This window comes from Neopsephotus bourkii, unplaced genomic scaffold, assembly GCF_033783945.1.
Source record: "Neopsephotus bourkii isolate Nb327-2 ecotype Australia unplaced genomic scaffold, CSIRO-AGI_Nbou_v1 NB_1292, whole genome shotgun sequence".
NCBI lineage: Eukaryota > Metazoa > Chordata > Aves > Psittaciformes > Psittacidae > Neopsephotus > Neopsephotus bourkii.
This window is the reverse complement of record NW_026901776.1, coordinates 467,563-482,992: the sequence shown is the minus strand read 5'-3', so window position 1 is coordinate 482,992 and position 15,430 is coordinate 467,563. Positions and strand designations below refer to the sequence as shown.

The 15,430-nt window shown below is 36.1% G+C and overlaps 1 protein-coding gene across 2 annotated transcripts in view; it reads left to right on the top strand.

Moving 5' to 3' along the window:
• TARBP1 (TAR (HIV-1) RNA binding protein 1) overlaps positions 1-15,430 on the top strand; it is a 34,818-nt gene that overhangs the window by 12,789 nt on the left and 6,599 nt on the right. The window contains exons 13-24 of one of the 2 annotated variants that reach the window (XM_061365677.1): positions 703-800; positions 1,640-1,801; positions 2,935-3,128; positions 3,811-4,066; positions 4,147-4,335; positions 7,407-7,606; positions 7,747-7,818; positions 9,392-9,512; positions 10,877-10,987; positions 11,520-11,669; positions 13,524-13,610; positions 14,201-14,397. In XM_061365677.1, coding sequence (XP_061221661.1) covers positions 703-800; positions 1,640-1,801; positions 2,935-3,128; positions 3,811-4,066; positions 4,147-4,335; positions 7,407-7,606; positions 7,747-7,818; positions 9,392-9,512; positions 10,877-10,987; positions 11,520-11,669; positions 13,524-13,610; positions 14,201-14,397 — 1,837 coding nt within the window. The remainder of the gene's footprint in view (positions 1-702; positions 801-1,639; positions 1,802-2,934; positions 3,129-3,810; positions 4,067-4,146; positions 4,336-7,406; positions 7,607-7,746; positions 7,819-9,391; positions 9,513-10,876; positions 10,988-11,519; positions 11,670-13,523; positions 13,611-14,200; positions 14,398-15,430) is intronic. The other variant, XM_061365678.1, reaches the window with a different exon arrangement.

The window sequence follows — 15,430 nt, the reverse complement described above, 5'->3', positions numbered from 1 at the left end:
ACATTGAAGGGTGTTCGTGGCTAAATACTTTTTACCAGAGTGACTTACCTCCCGTGTATAATAAACTTGTGCCTTTCAGTTTGTGAAATAAATATGCACATGTGGTATACTTTGTAGTCTAGCTTTTTCTCAGAGAAGGTATCACATTTTAGAACCTTATGGTTTTGTTTGCAATATTAAGCAAGGAAACTATTTGACTGAAATATTTTAAGATTATATACACAACCAAATTATTGCTAAATGGCAAAAAAAAGCCCCAACCAACAAGCAAACCCCAGTTTTCACATCTGTACATATTGGAAACACATAACTATTTTTCCCACATAGAATCAATTGCTGAATGTGGAAACTTCTTTATTAAAGAGTAAGTTCATGAATAAGCTGTTTGTGCAGAAGGCTGGGCATAGGATGAATGTGCATCAGAAGTTGGAAAATTATGCTTTGGTCTTCTGCTTTTGTGTGGTTTCTGGCTCACTAATACATGATAAATCTCAGGAAAGACTACAGTCTGGTTTGATTCTTTCAGCCCCGTGTCTCTTATTGCTAAAGAGTACAGAGCTGTTTTGAGGTATTCTGAGATATTTGAGTATGTATTGCCATATAACTTTAACTTAACTAAATCTGCATGATACAACAAATTTCTTAAGGAAATCATATCTCTGTATGTTAATGCATTATTGGCTTTTTTCTCTCTTCACACAGATGGTGTATTGTGTTTCATCTGGAAATCTCTCATGACACCTGTGGAGAGTATTCTCGAATTTGTTCTCCGACGGCTTACTACGAATGAATTAAGCACTGTAAGTAATTATTGGGAGACTTTAGTGTGGTTTTTGATTGTTAATTTGATTTAGCAATGTTCCTGATTTTCATATAAAACAATTCTGATAGTGGAGAGTCCCCAGAATGTGAATGCCATGGAAAATTGCTGAGAAAAGTGGTTCTGTGTCAAAGCAAAAGTTAAGAGTTGAAGCAGGAGAATGGTGTCTGAAAGCCAGTGCCAACTCCAAGGTGTAATCTCTCTCAAAACTACAAAAGGAGTAGTTCTTTCTTCACGTGGTTCTTGAGTGCATGGCTTTATGTGTGTTTTTTATATGTGAAGAAGAGTTGCAAATAAGAATAAAAAGCCATAAAAGCAAGCAAGATACAGCCAAGAAAGAAAACATAGTGGGCAAGAATTGCAAGGCACAGCGTTGTGTGTGTACAGGTTGCAGTGCTGTGCTGTGATCTGAGAACTGAGTTGCCTTTGAATACCACTGATACTCAGGGCCAGCTCTGGTGTTTTTACACAGCATTACTTTGGGCTCAGGAAGGGAAGTTAAGTGAACTTGCCAATTAAAAGAAGTGGAGATTTCTTTCAGAATTTCACACTATCTCATGTCAGGCATGCTCCAGAGCCCTAAAGCTAAAAGAATCCGTAAGTTGAAAAGGTTTAAAAATAATAATAAAACCCAGACAAAACCCAAACCAACAAAAAAACCCTAACAATGACAAAAGCCCCCCAAAATTAGGGAAAGGGGGTTCAGCTGCAATGACCTATTGTTTTCCTTCTGCTGTCATTGTTACTACTGGTTTTCTTTCTTTTCAGCTAAAGTTTCCTCCTTTTAATGCTTTAGTTTACCTTTGTTTCCTCTTTTAGGTTGGTGATTTGGATCGTTGTGATCTGTACTTAGCTTTAATTCCAGAGATAGTGAATCTGTGCTTGCAAGTCAGCTGGAAGAAAGTACCGTATATCAAGAGTTTCATTTTGTCCCTGACAAATGCATCTATTCGTAATCTTCAGGAGAGAAATAGTAAAGAGGTAATTTAACATTATTTACAACAGTAAATATTAATATAAAATAAACCAGTAAATATTAATTAAATAGTTTTGTAATCGTTACAGGATATTTCTGTTATACGAGCTAATTGCATAACCATATGATAAATAGAACAATCTACAAAGATTTTTATTTATTATAAATATATATGATACCAAATAATAAAAAAATTGTGTGAATATGTATTTGTGTATGTACATGCCCTAACACATTCGTATGTGTTTTCAGTTGGCTTTGTACTGTTAATGTAAAATATTTGTAGCTAAGATTTGTAGCACTCTTGTTTCCTTACCTTAAGTTTTTAGAAGTCTGTATAGCTAAAGAAAAACTTTAGTTGCAATAATGGACTTTTTAACTTTTATAAAAGGAGGAGATTTAAATGAAGATTTGTTGGGTATAATCTTTGGTATTTTCTGCACTGAAGTGATCAAGAACACGTAATAACACAGTAAAATTGGCAGTATTTGATTTGCTCAGCTTACTTTTCTAAGGAAACAAAGAGCAAGACTAATTTTTTTTCTCTTTATATTAATTACATTCTCATTCTAGTAGTTTCAAGTAACATTGAGCTTTTAATACTATTAGGTTACTATATGCTTATTGGCTTTTTTATTGAGACTTTCTATTTCATGCTTGAATATATGTATCACACAAAATAACTATAGTAAGTGTTGTGACCTCGTAGCTTCGTGGAGCACTTAGCATGTGGTAATCTGAATTTCAGCTGTGTTACTGCATCGTGTTTTTGACTATGTGGACCTGCATTTTTTTTTGTAGTTGCTATTCAGCAATATACATAAACTGCTACCTGGCAATATACAAGTGTTCCATTATAGTCAAGCTACACACCTGCACTTAATGAATAATTTACTGTAATTTGCAAGATTTATACTTTTTTCAGCGTGTGCAACTTGTGATTGAGTGCATTGACCCAGCCAAGCAAAGCTCTGTTATGCATAGGGTAAGAAAATAAGGAAGTAGGATTCAGAATTGCTACCTTATGATGTCTGCAGTGATACAAGTAGGAGGATTATCAAATGTATCAGTAGGCTATTTATATCATATTAGAAGAAATTGGTGCATGTTTGTTCATGTATGATTTGGTTTTACTTAGGAGCCAAAGCTTCAAGAACAAATTAAAAAAGTAGCTAGCATGGCTTCACTTACAGCAGTTTGTGAATTAATGGATCGGAAACCTGAAGCACACCTTGACTCTCTGCCTTCTGTGGATGCTCTGAAGAGGTTTATTTCCTTTTCTCAATTCAATGATGTGTTAAAGAAGCCATCTTATACCGAAGAAGAAAGTAGGTACGTCTGTGCTATAGCTTCAGTAATTCTCCAGAACAAATTTGGTTAATGTGGAGCAGTGATTAAGATTATGGTTTTTCTTGTTGTTTTCTTTGATAACTTTTTTGCCAAGATAAAAATGAAGAATTCTGAACATAAACTATTCACTCAGTTGCTCATTTATTTTAACATTCAGATGTTAGAACATTAAAGCACCCGTAATTAATCAGACCAAACATGCTTTTGCTTAGTCCTTTAGTGATATGAAGCCAGAGCTAGCTTTGAACATTGTTTATCCTTATGTTAAATTAAATAAATATACACTGCACAAAGCTATAACTTATATACATGCAAGTTAAAATTGAAATTACTGTTGGGCAAGGGAAGCCCAGCGCAAGCCTGAAGGCCAAAACCCAAATACTTGGGTAAGAGAGGTAGATGGTCAGCATATAGTGATGCTTCCATTGAATACTCTCCCAGATGTTTGTGACTGATGAGACTGTCTGAGCCTGAACTGCTTTCTCTGTTTAAAATAAATTTGTTAATTTCTCTTCCATGAACTCATCCAGTCTTCCCTTGAACCTGTGTAAATTTTAGTGTCTAGAAGTACGATGAGTTTGTACAGTTAAGCTGTTCCTGGCGATTATGAATGCTCAGGATAAATTAATACAATATGCATTTAAGAATAATATTCTTCTTACAGCTTACGTGAAGAAACAACATCTCAAGGATGGGGGAAGATAGTTGCACGCTATGTTCGTGACCAGTGGATTTGCCTTCGTTTTGTTTTAAGTTCATTTCCTACGCTGGGTCAGGAACATGAAGAAACTTCTGAAATGTCATTATATACAGTTGAAAGGTCAAGAAAAATTCTAGAGTCTGCATTGGAAGCCCTAACTATACTTCCTTCAGACCAAGTTTTACCTGTGTTTGACTGCATGAAAGTCCTTGTTCCCAAGGTAAAAGATAAAACTACTACACACTATTAATAGTTTTGGAGGTGTTTTTTGTCTAACACTTTGTGCTTCTCTATTTTCAGCTTCTGGACTCCTTGGAGCCTCTCTGCATAGAAGCATTTGATTTAGGTTGGAAAATTATATCTTCTTTGAGCAACACACAACTGATATTTTGGTCCAATCTAAAAGCTTTTGTTCAGTTCGTCTTTGATCCTGAGGTTCTAGCTGTTGCTGCAAGTGTGAAGGGTCAAGCATATGCCAAAATAAAAGAGGTCAGTTTTAAGAATTCTTTTTTGGCAAGGGAGCATAAATTTTATCTGGATCTAAAAATGTATTTTATCTTCTATTTTCACTTCAGCTATTGTTGTGAATTTATTATTTCCAAAAGGTATTAGTTTGAGAGTGTTAAGAAAAAAGATCTGAGAATTAAACTGAGGATAAACAAATCTGTTGTTTGTTTTTGTAACAGAAAATTTAAAGTACTATTTCTTTGTTTTTTTAGACTGTTCACTTTCATCTGCATTAAGAAAATTGTTTTTTCAGTCTTGTTACTTTATACTATGCACTTCCTCTTGAATGTTTTAAGGATTTGCCACCTGAACTGTCACAAACTTAATATTCTGGAATGAATATGCCTTTTTCTAATAGTTCAGTATTTACAAAAATACTTTATTAAGTTAGAAGCTTTCATAGATGTTGCTGAATGACACAACACTGGCTGCTTGTCTAGAAGTTTTCTTTTACCCTCTGGGGTCCAGGTGTAGAACATGGTATCGCTGCCTCCACAGTCAAGAGTTGTATGCAACTTCCTGTACTCCAAAAGTTTGTGTGTGTCAGGGTGTTCTTTTTCCATTTTAGGTCACTAAAACTGCATTCAGTATTGAGATGTTGGTTCACCTTGGCTTTATAATACTAGAAAGTTGTTTACTGTTTCTTTTCTGTGTAATCTTTTTTGGTTGGTTTGGGGTTTTTTTGCCTTTTTCCTCTCTGAGCATCAAGTAAGTGTTTGTGCAGAACAGTCCACAATGACTGCAAGACTTTCACCAGAGCATCAATACATTACATATTAGTTACTAGTATATATGTATGCTTAGACTTAGGTTTCATGTGCTGCATTGTACTTGGCACAGAAATCATATGAGGAAGGGTTGAAGTTTTGCTTTAAGTCACCATAAGTAGCTGTGTCCTGGTGTCACACTTTTATCTGTAAAAATTAGCAAATGTCTCCAGCTTTATTTTCAGCACAGACACTTCAAAATGATTGATATCTCCAGATTTAACTTCATTGCCTTAAAATGCAATCCTGTTTTTTTTTTCCTCTGCTCTTTTTGAAAACTAGATTCAAATGGCTGTTACTGTCATGTATTCTAAGCAGTAGATAAGACTTTGCAGTTGTAGTCTTCATACGGACATAAGCCAAGATACATATGCTAAGATGGTAAAATACCTGTTCAGTTCTAGGAATCGGTTAGTTTTTTCTTGTACTGATTTATCTGCAATGGATAATTGTATGCTCAGAATTGTTGTAACTGATGAACATACTTTTCTTTGATCTTAACTTTTGTTTAAATTCTTAGTACTACTGTATTAACATCAGTGTTAGTATTTCAAGCATTATGTAAGATGTATTTTGCCAATGTTGAGCATCTTGAGTCTGTGTGACAGCTATCCCATTGTCTGCAGTGGGACATACCATGACAGCAGGCAACAAGGAACTAAGGAAGGTCTCCTGTACTCAACAAAGGGCATCTGGTTGAGCCACCTTCTGCCCCTTCATAAGAAAATGAAGATAAAGTTCCCAAGCAAGTGTCTGCTTATGTATATTCTTATGCAAATCCTCAGCAGTCTCTGTTGCCATTGACCCCTTGTGCAATGGCTGTGTAGTTTTAGCTGAACAGAAAGGAAAAAAATGAAACTCCTTGATACAAATTTGTCACAGAAGCATAATTTTAATTTCATCTTCCACAGTGCACTTTGCCTTTTTAACCCTTAGAAAGGGTGGAATAGAGGGGTATTGTTAAGCCAGAAAAGGGAATATTGCCATGGTAAAATCCTGATGGACTTTGACAGAAGTGCCCAGAGTACTGTGTTCTTAGGCTTAATTTCTTCTGCTGCACTTTTCCTTCGTGCTTATTTGAATGTTAATTGTGCAAGGCCTTAAATTTCTTTTGTGTGTGCTGGACTTTCACTATGTTAATGAAACAATTGAAAGACATTCCAGGATTTAGAAGTGGTTGGTAAATGTCATGCCGCTTCCCTCCACATGAAACGGTAGTTCAATTGTGGAATTATTAGGACAGTTACAATGTGTCTCTTTGCACTAAAAGAAAAGTTTGAATTCTTTGTAAAAGAACCAACTGTTCCTAGGATTATTTGTTTCTTTTTCTCCCAGAAAGCGTTTCTCCAGAGAGTATTTCAGTATTTCTGTTTAATCTCTTCTTGGGCTTCTTGGTACCTTAATCCTCAGCAATGCGGAACAACTTTCTCTATAAAAACTGAGTTACTGTTAGAACTGTCACTTTATCAAAAGGATATTCCGAGTGCGGAGGAGAAGCAGCATTGTCTGTAAAGAACTGTCACACTTCTGGAAAACCATTCTCCCCAACAGCTCTAACTGATGTTGTCTATAAAGGAAGTTAGAAAAAAACCCAGCTGTTCATTCTGAATCTCCCTGTCCTCTTGCAAATGCTTGCAATTGCTTAGAAAAAAATTACTTTGTAGTTCAAATTTACTCTTGCACTTAGCCTCGTGATGGGAATAGGAAAGAAGAATCTGGGGGCCATTTTCCTTGTTTAATTTTTTCTCTTTCTGGAGAAGTTCTAGGCAGCAGTTTTGTTTATCTTAAATACGCCCTACTCAAAAGCAAAAAATAAATGACACATTTTTCCACTTGAACTCACATGCAAACTTTTAACTTCAGCATGAATGTAACCCTCATTAAAGAGAGAATTAGTGATTTGGCTACCTATGGAAGAAATTTTGTTTGTTTTCTTTCTCAATTGGAAAGGGTTGTTTGAAAAGACCAGGTTTGTACTCATGAAGTAAGCCCAGGTAGCATTTGTTACAGTTACTGGGAGATTTGTGTGAAGCAGCTGGTGTTTCATCTGTTTAAGCAAAGAACAGTTCTATCTTTTGTTAGTTTAATCATATAACTGGGCCAGTTGTTGCCCATTCACCTGCCCTTATAATCAGAGAGTTGTAGACAGATTTAAGACAGCATTTACATGAGCAGATACAGGATGCAGAGATGATCAGACCTGTTAAAATAGATATCACTGCAGTACTATTCTAATAATTCTAGTGCTTCTGAAAACTAGATTTTGAATCTTTTCTTTCTTTTCAGATAATTTTCAAGCTGATAGATATGTCTACTACAAAGACTGGAGTATTCAATGTAGTCCTTAGTCATTGTTGTCGATCTTGGATATTTCCCACTGTTGATCAGAGAAGTGCCTTGACAAATGCTTTCGTAAATGCTGGAAATTATTGTGAACTAATCACTGAGGCTTGTGTCTTTGGAACTGTATTTAGGAAAGATCAGAGGTATAAAAAACATCTTTGTGATGATATTTATTACCATTTTGTGCACTTTGTTTTCTTTTTAACCTTGAGATAACTATTGAAAACAATTTTTGTTTGGTATTCTGCTGATTTTGTTGCTTTGTCTTCTTTCATCTGTGAAGACTTACTCAGGATGTGCATGCCTTCATAGAAAATCTTGGAGAAAAATGTGCAGCAAACCTTGTTACAGAAAGGTAATGATTTGCAGGATATATCTTACAATATTTAGTGTGAATTGTGTCTTCTGTTACCATTGATGCTACAATAGAATAGATGCTGGTTTTGAAGTCATCCTCTTATCATAGTATCTCTCAAATTGGATGGACGCATAAGGAGTATATTCATAACTTTATAAAATATTGGTAAAAGGGATATACATTATATTCGTAATTCATATAGTGGCTCCTGGATTATTGAATTGTTTTTTTTGTCATTTCACACCACCTTTACTCAGTAAATGAAAGAGAAATAGTTCTAACATAATGTTTTGAGAAGCATTAGTAGTTGATAAAACCTGAGCTTTTAAAAAATCTGCTGCCAAAGTTCACTACTCCATTTTAATTATAGAATCAGAATAGTTAGGGTTGGAAGGGATGTTAAGATCATCAAGTTCCAACCCCCCTGCCATCGGCAGGGAGACCTCACACTAAACCATGCCACCCAAGGCTCTGTCCAGCCTGGCCTTGTTTATTGCGAGGGATGGAGCATTCACATCTTCCTTGGGCAGCCCATTCCAGTGCCTCACCGCCGTTACAGTAAAGAAGTTCCTCCTTATGTCCAATCTAAACTTCCCCTGTTTAAGTTCTAACCCATTATCCCTTGTCCAATCACTACAGACCCTAATGAAGAGTCCCTTCCCAGCATCCTTGTAGGCCCCCTTCAGGTACTGGAAAGGCTGCTATGAGGTCTCCACGCAGCCTTCTCTTCTCCAGGCTGAACAGCACCAACTTTCTCATCCTCACTTCATAAGGGAGGTGCTCCAGTCCCCTGATCATCCTCGTGGCCCTCGTCTGGACTTGTTCCAACAGTTCCATATCCTTTTTATGTTGAGGACATCAGAACTGCACACAGTCCTCCAACTGAGGTCTCATGAGAGCAGAGTAGAGGGGCAGGATCACCTCCTTCGACCTGCTGGTCACACTCCTTTGGATGCAGCCCAGAATACGGTTGGCTTTCTGGGCTGTGAGCGCACACTGAAGCTGGCTCATGTTCATTTTCTCATCGACCAACACCCCCAAGTCCTTCTCCGCAGGGTTGCTCTGAATCTCTTCTCTGCCCAGCCTGTAGCTGTGCCTGGGATTGCTCTGACCCAGGTGTAGGACCTTGCACTTGGCATGGTTAAACTTCATGAGGTTGGCACCAGCCCACCTCAGAGGTGTGTCAAGGTCCCTCTGGATGGCATTCATTCCCTCCAGTGTATCAACCGAACCACACAGCTTGGTGTCATCGGCAAACTTGCTGAGGGTGCACTCAATCCCACTGTCCATGTCACCCACAAAGATTTTGAACAAGATCGGTCCCAACACCGATCCCTGAGGGACACCACTCGTTACTGGTCTCCAGCTGGACATTGAGCCACACTAGTGTTCTTCATCAGCAATGATGAACAGACTTGAAAATTCTGGTTCTGGGTATTTGCATGTAGTCTCACTACAGGAAACTTGATGGCTGAAGGTTCAAGATGATGTTTGGTGCTTTTTATATCATTTAGGAATTCCCAGTCTCTAAAAAAAATATTTTGATTATTTTTTCATTTGTATTTTACAGTACACATCGAGATGATCACTATGTTCGGGTTTGTGCTATTAAATTTCTGTGCTTGCTGGATGGATCAAATACCTTGCATAAGACACTCATGGAAGACATTTTCACCAAACTACTTGATAAAGTAAACTTCTTTTCTCTTGCTATACAAATGTGATGTTAGTACAGTTGCTAAAATGCAAAGTATTTACAGGTGACAGGATTATTTACAGTTATTTGTTTAGTCTGTCAAGGGTTGTCCAATAATACACTTTTTTTAGGGGTTGAAATTACTTCAGCTGAACAAAAATGGTGAAAATTCTGTTAGATTTAGTTCTCTGTTTTTAGTGGATGTTCTGACTTCATGAAACATTATCCAAATTGTAACCATTTTTGCATTACATATCTTCCTTTAGGTTGCATTTTGAAGCAACACATTTCACTTTAACAATTGGAGACTACAGACTAACTTGAATTGAGAGAGTCTCCTTGGAAGACCTTTATAAATAGATTTAATGGAGAAGGCTTGGGTCTCATTTTCATTTATATCATATCTACTTATGCATTGGTGTGAGTCAATGGTAAATTACCGCAGCTACTCTTGGAATATCAACCACACATTCTGGTACTATAGAATTCTGCTTTTGTCTGAAGAACAAGAAATCGGTGGTCCTTCATTCTTTTCAGTTAACTACCGAAGAAGAAAGGATAATATTTATGTTACAAGTTTGATAAAGTGGGAGAAGTGAGCTTTAAAAGTTATTTCCTTACTTGCTTAAATATGAAGCCTAAACATGTAAAAGTAAAGCGTGTTTGCATTTTAATATTAATATAGGACTTGGATCAAATTATTTTCTTTTTTAAAAGTAAAAATAGTTTTGGGTGTCACGTATTTTGAAGACCATAGGGAAAGCTATATGAGAACATGAATTTAAAATCTTTCAAAAGCTTTATTTATCTAATATGTTTTCCATCATGTGAAACATCTCTATTGCAGAATATCAATTTCTGTCTCAAAGCTAGAGCTGTATTTTCAAGCTGGTCTTGATTGACAGCATGACTAAATGTTTTTTTTTTTAATGTAGACACTAAAGTAGAAATGTTTTATATACTCGTCTCTTCAATTAGGATCTGTAGTTCCTACATAGCTAAATGACAGATTGAGTGCTCATGCTCCATTTTATGTAGTACTGTTTTAATTGCTCATGTACAGTAGGTGCTGGAAATTCTTAAGCTTCTGCTGTTTGAAGAGTCTTATTACTTTATTTTTTTGTGCTCCTAATTAAAAGTACTAGTAGAATTGTATTTTTTTTTTTTAACTTTCTAAAGTTCTCATGAACAAGCTTCAAAATTTATTTCTGAATAAATGAAATCAATATATTTTTCCTAACTTTTATATTTAACGCTGATACTAGGTATGCAGTAGGTGCTGCTTTCCCAGTACAGTTTATTTCCACGTATTCAATTTTAAGGGAAGAATATGTAATCAACTTTTTAATTTGCTTTTAGGATGAACAGGTATCCAGATCGAGAACACGCTATTACGCAAACTCCTTACAGCATAGAATTAAAAACCGAGTATGGCAGACACTCTTGATTCTTCTTCCGAAGCTTGACCAGGTATTGCTCTTCACTATGAATTGTTAAATAAATACCTCCTTTCAAGGATAATTTGGTGTCATGCAAACTGCATACGTTAAATTACAGCACAGTATAAAGGGCATGCAGTTTCTGTGGTTGATGTAGAAATTTTGTGTACTTTCTGTCTGAATTCATGAATTTATGATGCATTTTTAGAGTTCACTTGAAAACTGGTTCTTGGACTTGTGAGTTATAGGAGACTAGATTATGCCTGTTAAAGCTGGATAAACTCTGTGCTGAACGTCCAATTTAAAGGCTTTCATGTAGTAAAAATGTTGCTACTTTATGAAAACTCAGAATATTGAGAAATCTTAGTTTCAACAGGCACTTCATAATTAAATAATTAAAAGGTATAATAAAGAAATGAGATGGTTCTAAAATGTTTGCATCTGAGTATTAAAATATTTCTAATGTTATGATAAAAGTGAGAATGTTCTTTTATTTAGATATTTTTCCCCTTCATGGAAGTAACTAACAAGATACCAAGTGATTTATGATCTTTTTTCCTCAGAATTTTTTGTGTGGAATCCTTGGCAAAGTCTTTCAGGCTGGATTTGTTAACAATCAGGCATCTGTGAAATACTTCATAGAATGGATTGTTATCATGAGTCTACATAGATACCCCCAATTCCTTAACAAATTCTGGGACTGCTTTTGCTATGTAAGTAAGAATTTTGGCATTTGCTTGAAGAATAATTCAAAGAGGGTATGGTTCGTCACCCCATACCTTATTTTCTATGTATTCTAATTTCCCTTTGGAAGCAATGGGTTATTGAGCCAATCAAATTACCTTGGAAGTGGGTCTGAACTATACTCTGAGATACTTGTGATACAAAAGTAGCTGAAGACAAATGGATTTTTCCAGCTGAGATTTCCTGAGTACATTAGGTACTGCTCTGGGCATAGTGAGTTGGAGTACTCTTGACAGTCACAATATAAGAGCTATCAGGAACACATGGATGCCCTAGATTCTGAGTTTAGGAAGACAATGCAAAGTCACTTGTGGTTTCCACACCCAGCTTTTGTCTTCTGCATCTTTTTTGTCCGTGGGAACACAACTTGCATAATACACATTCAATTTTTGGCTGGTAATATGCACTTCTCTCACAGTGGAGTTCTGTAATGTTCGAAAAGCTGGAGGCAGGGTTTGAATTACGGCATCCAGAAGTTGTAAAAGGGTTGACTGAGGAGAATTGACTTGCTACCATTTCATTTTTACATCTTGGATGATTAAGTAATCATCCGTAAGAGTTGACTTGTGCAAATAGTAATTGTCTATATTGATATTCTTGAATTTGTTATCATTGTATATTTGAGCTGAGTAGAACATGCATGTACTTGCATCTCCTCCAGTGCATAGGAAGACATTACTTGCAGTTGTGCATCTACTGAAGCTCACCACTCATAATAATTAAACGTAGATGTCTTCTTTTTCATCAGATAGCCTAGTTCCTACTGTAGTTTTTAAAACAGCTAAACAGTAGAACAAGAATTAAATTAAAAAACTATATACATACATTTTTTTGCCCCAAACAAGGGAGGTTTTTAATATTTTGCTTGCTAATGGTGCTTGCTGGGGTTTTGTTCTGATTTGTCTTTTTTATTTTTTCCCCTTCGCAGGAGAAAAAAAATCAATTTGCAATTTATACTTTTGCATATATATACACATATATAAGTATATAACTGCACAGAAATGCCTTGTCATGCCTATCTGAACTGATAAAAAGTGTTGTAAGGAATGTAGCCTTTTCCTGTTTGAGTTCTTTTCGAAAGCTCATGCAGTTGGAATTACTGTCACTTTAGTAGATTATTATCTGTTGGGTTAAAGCAATCTCATGCTGATAGCAAAGGCACTGAATCACAGTGGGCCCATTCACACAAACAGCAAGCAGAAAAGATAGATTTATGAAAAAGGAATACAGATTGTATTTTCAGAGGCTGTCCTGGAAAACAGTGACTCTGAAAAGTTTTTCAGCATCATACTGAAAAATAAGCTGCTTGAGCACCCAGTGCAATGCTGCAGCAAAATGAATGAATAGGAAATAAATCTGTAAACAGCAGAGTTGAATAGAAGTGTGGAAACTCATTTCTTCCAGTACAGAATGTGGGTGAGGCAGCTGCTAGTATTTGGTTCTGCTAGCTGCTTGTACAGCTGCTAACAGTATTGGTTCTGCATCCAATACTCATGTGTGTGATGACATGGAAAAGTGCAAGCACTAAAAAGAATCCCTGAGTTTTTTATTGGGTTTGGGGTTTTCAGAGCAGGGAATACAGCGAATTTTGGTTGAATTTTAGCTTATTTACACTGCTGTATATGTTGTTCTGAATAATGTGTTAACAAAATGCAAATAACATGTTAGGAAAAATGAAATCTGAACTTCATATTTTAGTAGATTTTGCTGTGGAAACACATGGGGTTTGTTAATAGTGTGGTATTATCGCATGTGCAGAACATGCTTTGAAAACTTTTAGGATATAATATCCATATTTCTTGTTACATTCTCTTTTGCTTTAGGATGAAGAAAAGCTTAAAACAAGCATCTGCACATTTTTATCAGTGTTATCACACTTTGACATCATTCTTCAAAATACCTGTGAGAAGGTAAGTTTGACTGAAAGTGTTCATTCTTTTCCAGTTCCACTGTGTATGGATTTCTGAAATAAAATCCATTATCGCTGTTTTTCAAAGGTTTTTCAAAACCTTTTTAATACCTTCTTCCTACTAAGGTATGCTTTGGTATGGAAAACAGTCAACTTTAAAATATATGATGAGATACAGTCAGATGTTATATTAGAATAAGTATTTCATATCTGTAGCAATCCAGCCATTTCTATTATTTTTTGTAATGTTTGCATACATTTCCAAGATCAGAGCTAGAAAATCAGAAGTAAACAGAGGTTTCTGTATATATGCAGAATTAATAATTTTTAAAACAAATTAGTGCATTTTCAAAACACTTGTTAGGGCGGTATGTCTGTGTTCTAATGAAAAGGAAGGAAGAAAATCAGGACCGTATTATGAAGCCTGGTTTCGCACATCTATATACTGTTAAAGCTTCAGACTTGCTGAAATGCTCGTTTTTGAGTAAGCCACTGTTTCCTGGGCCACTCTTCCTTTTCTACTTCTGAATGGCACATTTAGCCTTAACATATAAATGAAAGAATCATTGGGTTTCGTGTTTTCTTTTGTAGAAACCAGCCTTGAAGAAAGCCCTCATAGTTGTTCTACAGTGGTGTTTCAACCATAATTTCAGTGTTCGACTTTATGCATTAATTGCCCTTAAAAAAATCTGGGGCATGTGCAGAATGTTGCATGTGGAAGAATTCGAAGCTCTGACACCAGTTATTGAATCTAGCCTTCAACAAGTGGAAAACATGCATGGTACAGGGTTAGTAACATTCATCTTGCTTACAGTCGAACATTATTCTTCTTCTGAGCTATTTGCAGCCAGCCTAATTTTCTTAAGCAGCACTTGATAATTTCTGTGGGAGTTTATGGGGTTTTTAACTCTGTTAAAATTAATTATCAGCAAAGTAAATGAAGTCATAGCTCAGTGTAGCATCACAGTCTGAAAGCACAAGAGATAAAACTCAAGGCATGTTTGAACAGTGCTCATAGAGGTGGGGTAAAAAAAAAAAGTCAGGAGTGCTTAATTTTCTTTTATGGTGGATTTTAAAGCAAAAAATTTATTCTCCCAAACTTCCTGATACCAGTAAATTCTTAGATATGAAAACCCAAAATGTTTTTGGTGTTAATACTTGAAAAAAACTTCTGTGGGAGGAAAGTAGATAGGGGGGTTAATTTTGGATGATGATGAAATGGGCTCTACAGAAATGCTTTTCTGCCTCCTGATCTGGAAATAGAGCAGTGGATTTAATTCTGTACTCTGTGCGTGTGACTTTGTGTGTGTGTATTCTTATTTTTTTAGCTCTGTTTTTAGGTTAATGAAAAATATTCAGTTTCTGACAGTGGTGTTGTCAGCCAACATAAACTCTATTTTCTCATAGCTGTAATTGTAACTAAACTCTAGGCTAGTATTCAGTTTCCTCCAGAGGCCTACCCAGATAGGATTTCTTGTGGAACTTGCTGCTTTTGATAATAGAATTTGGAGACATGTTACGGGCCTTCCTTGAAGCATAAGTAAAACTTATTTCCTGCATATTGGGGGTTTTGTTGTTGTTGTTTGTAAATGGAGCCTTACTTAATTGCTGAAGTATCTTATTTCCCATACAGTACATAGAATCATAGAATAGTTAGGGTTGGAAAGGACCATCTAGTTCCAACCCCCGTGCCATGGGCAGGGACACCTCACACTAAACGATGTCACCCAAGACTCTGCCCAGCCCAGCCTTGAACATTGCCAGGGATGGAGCATTTACCACTTCTTGGGCAACCCATTCCAGTGCCTCATGACCCTCACA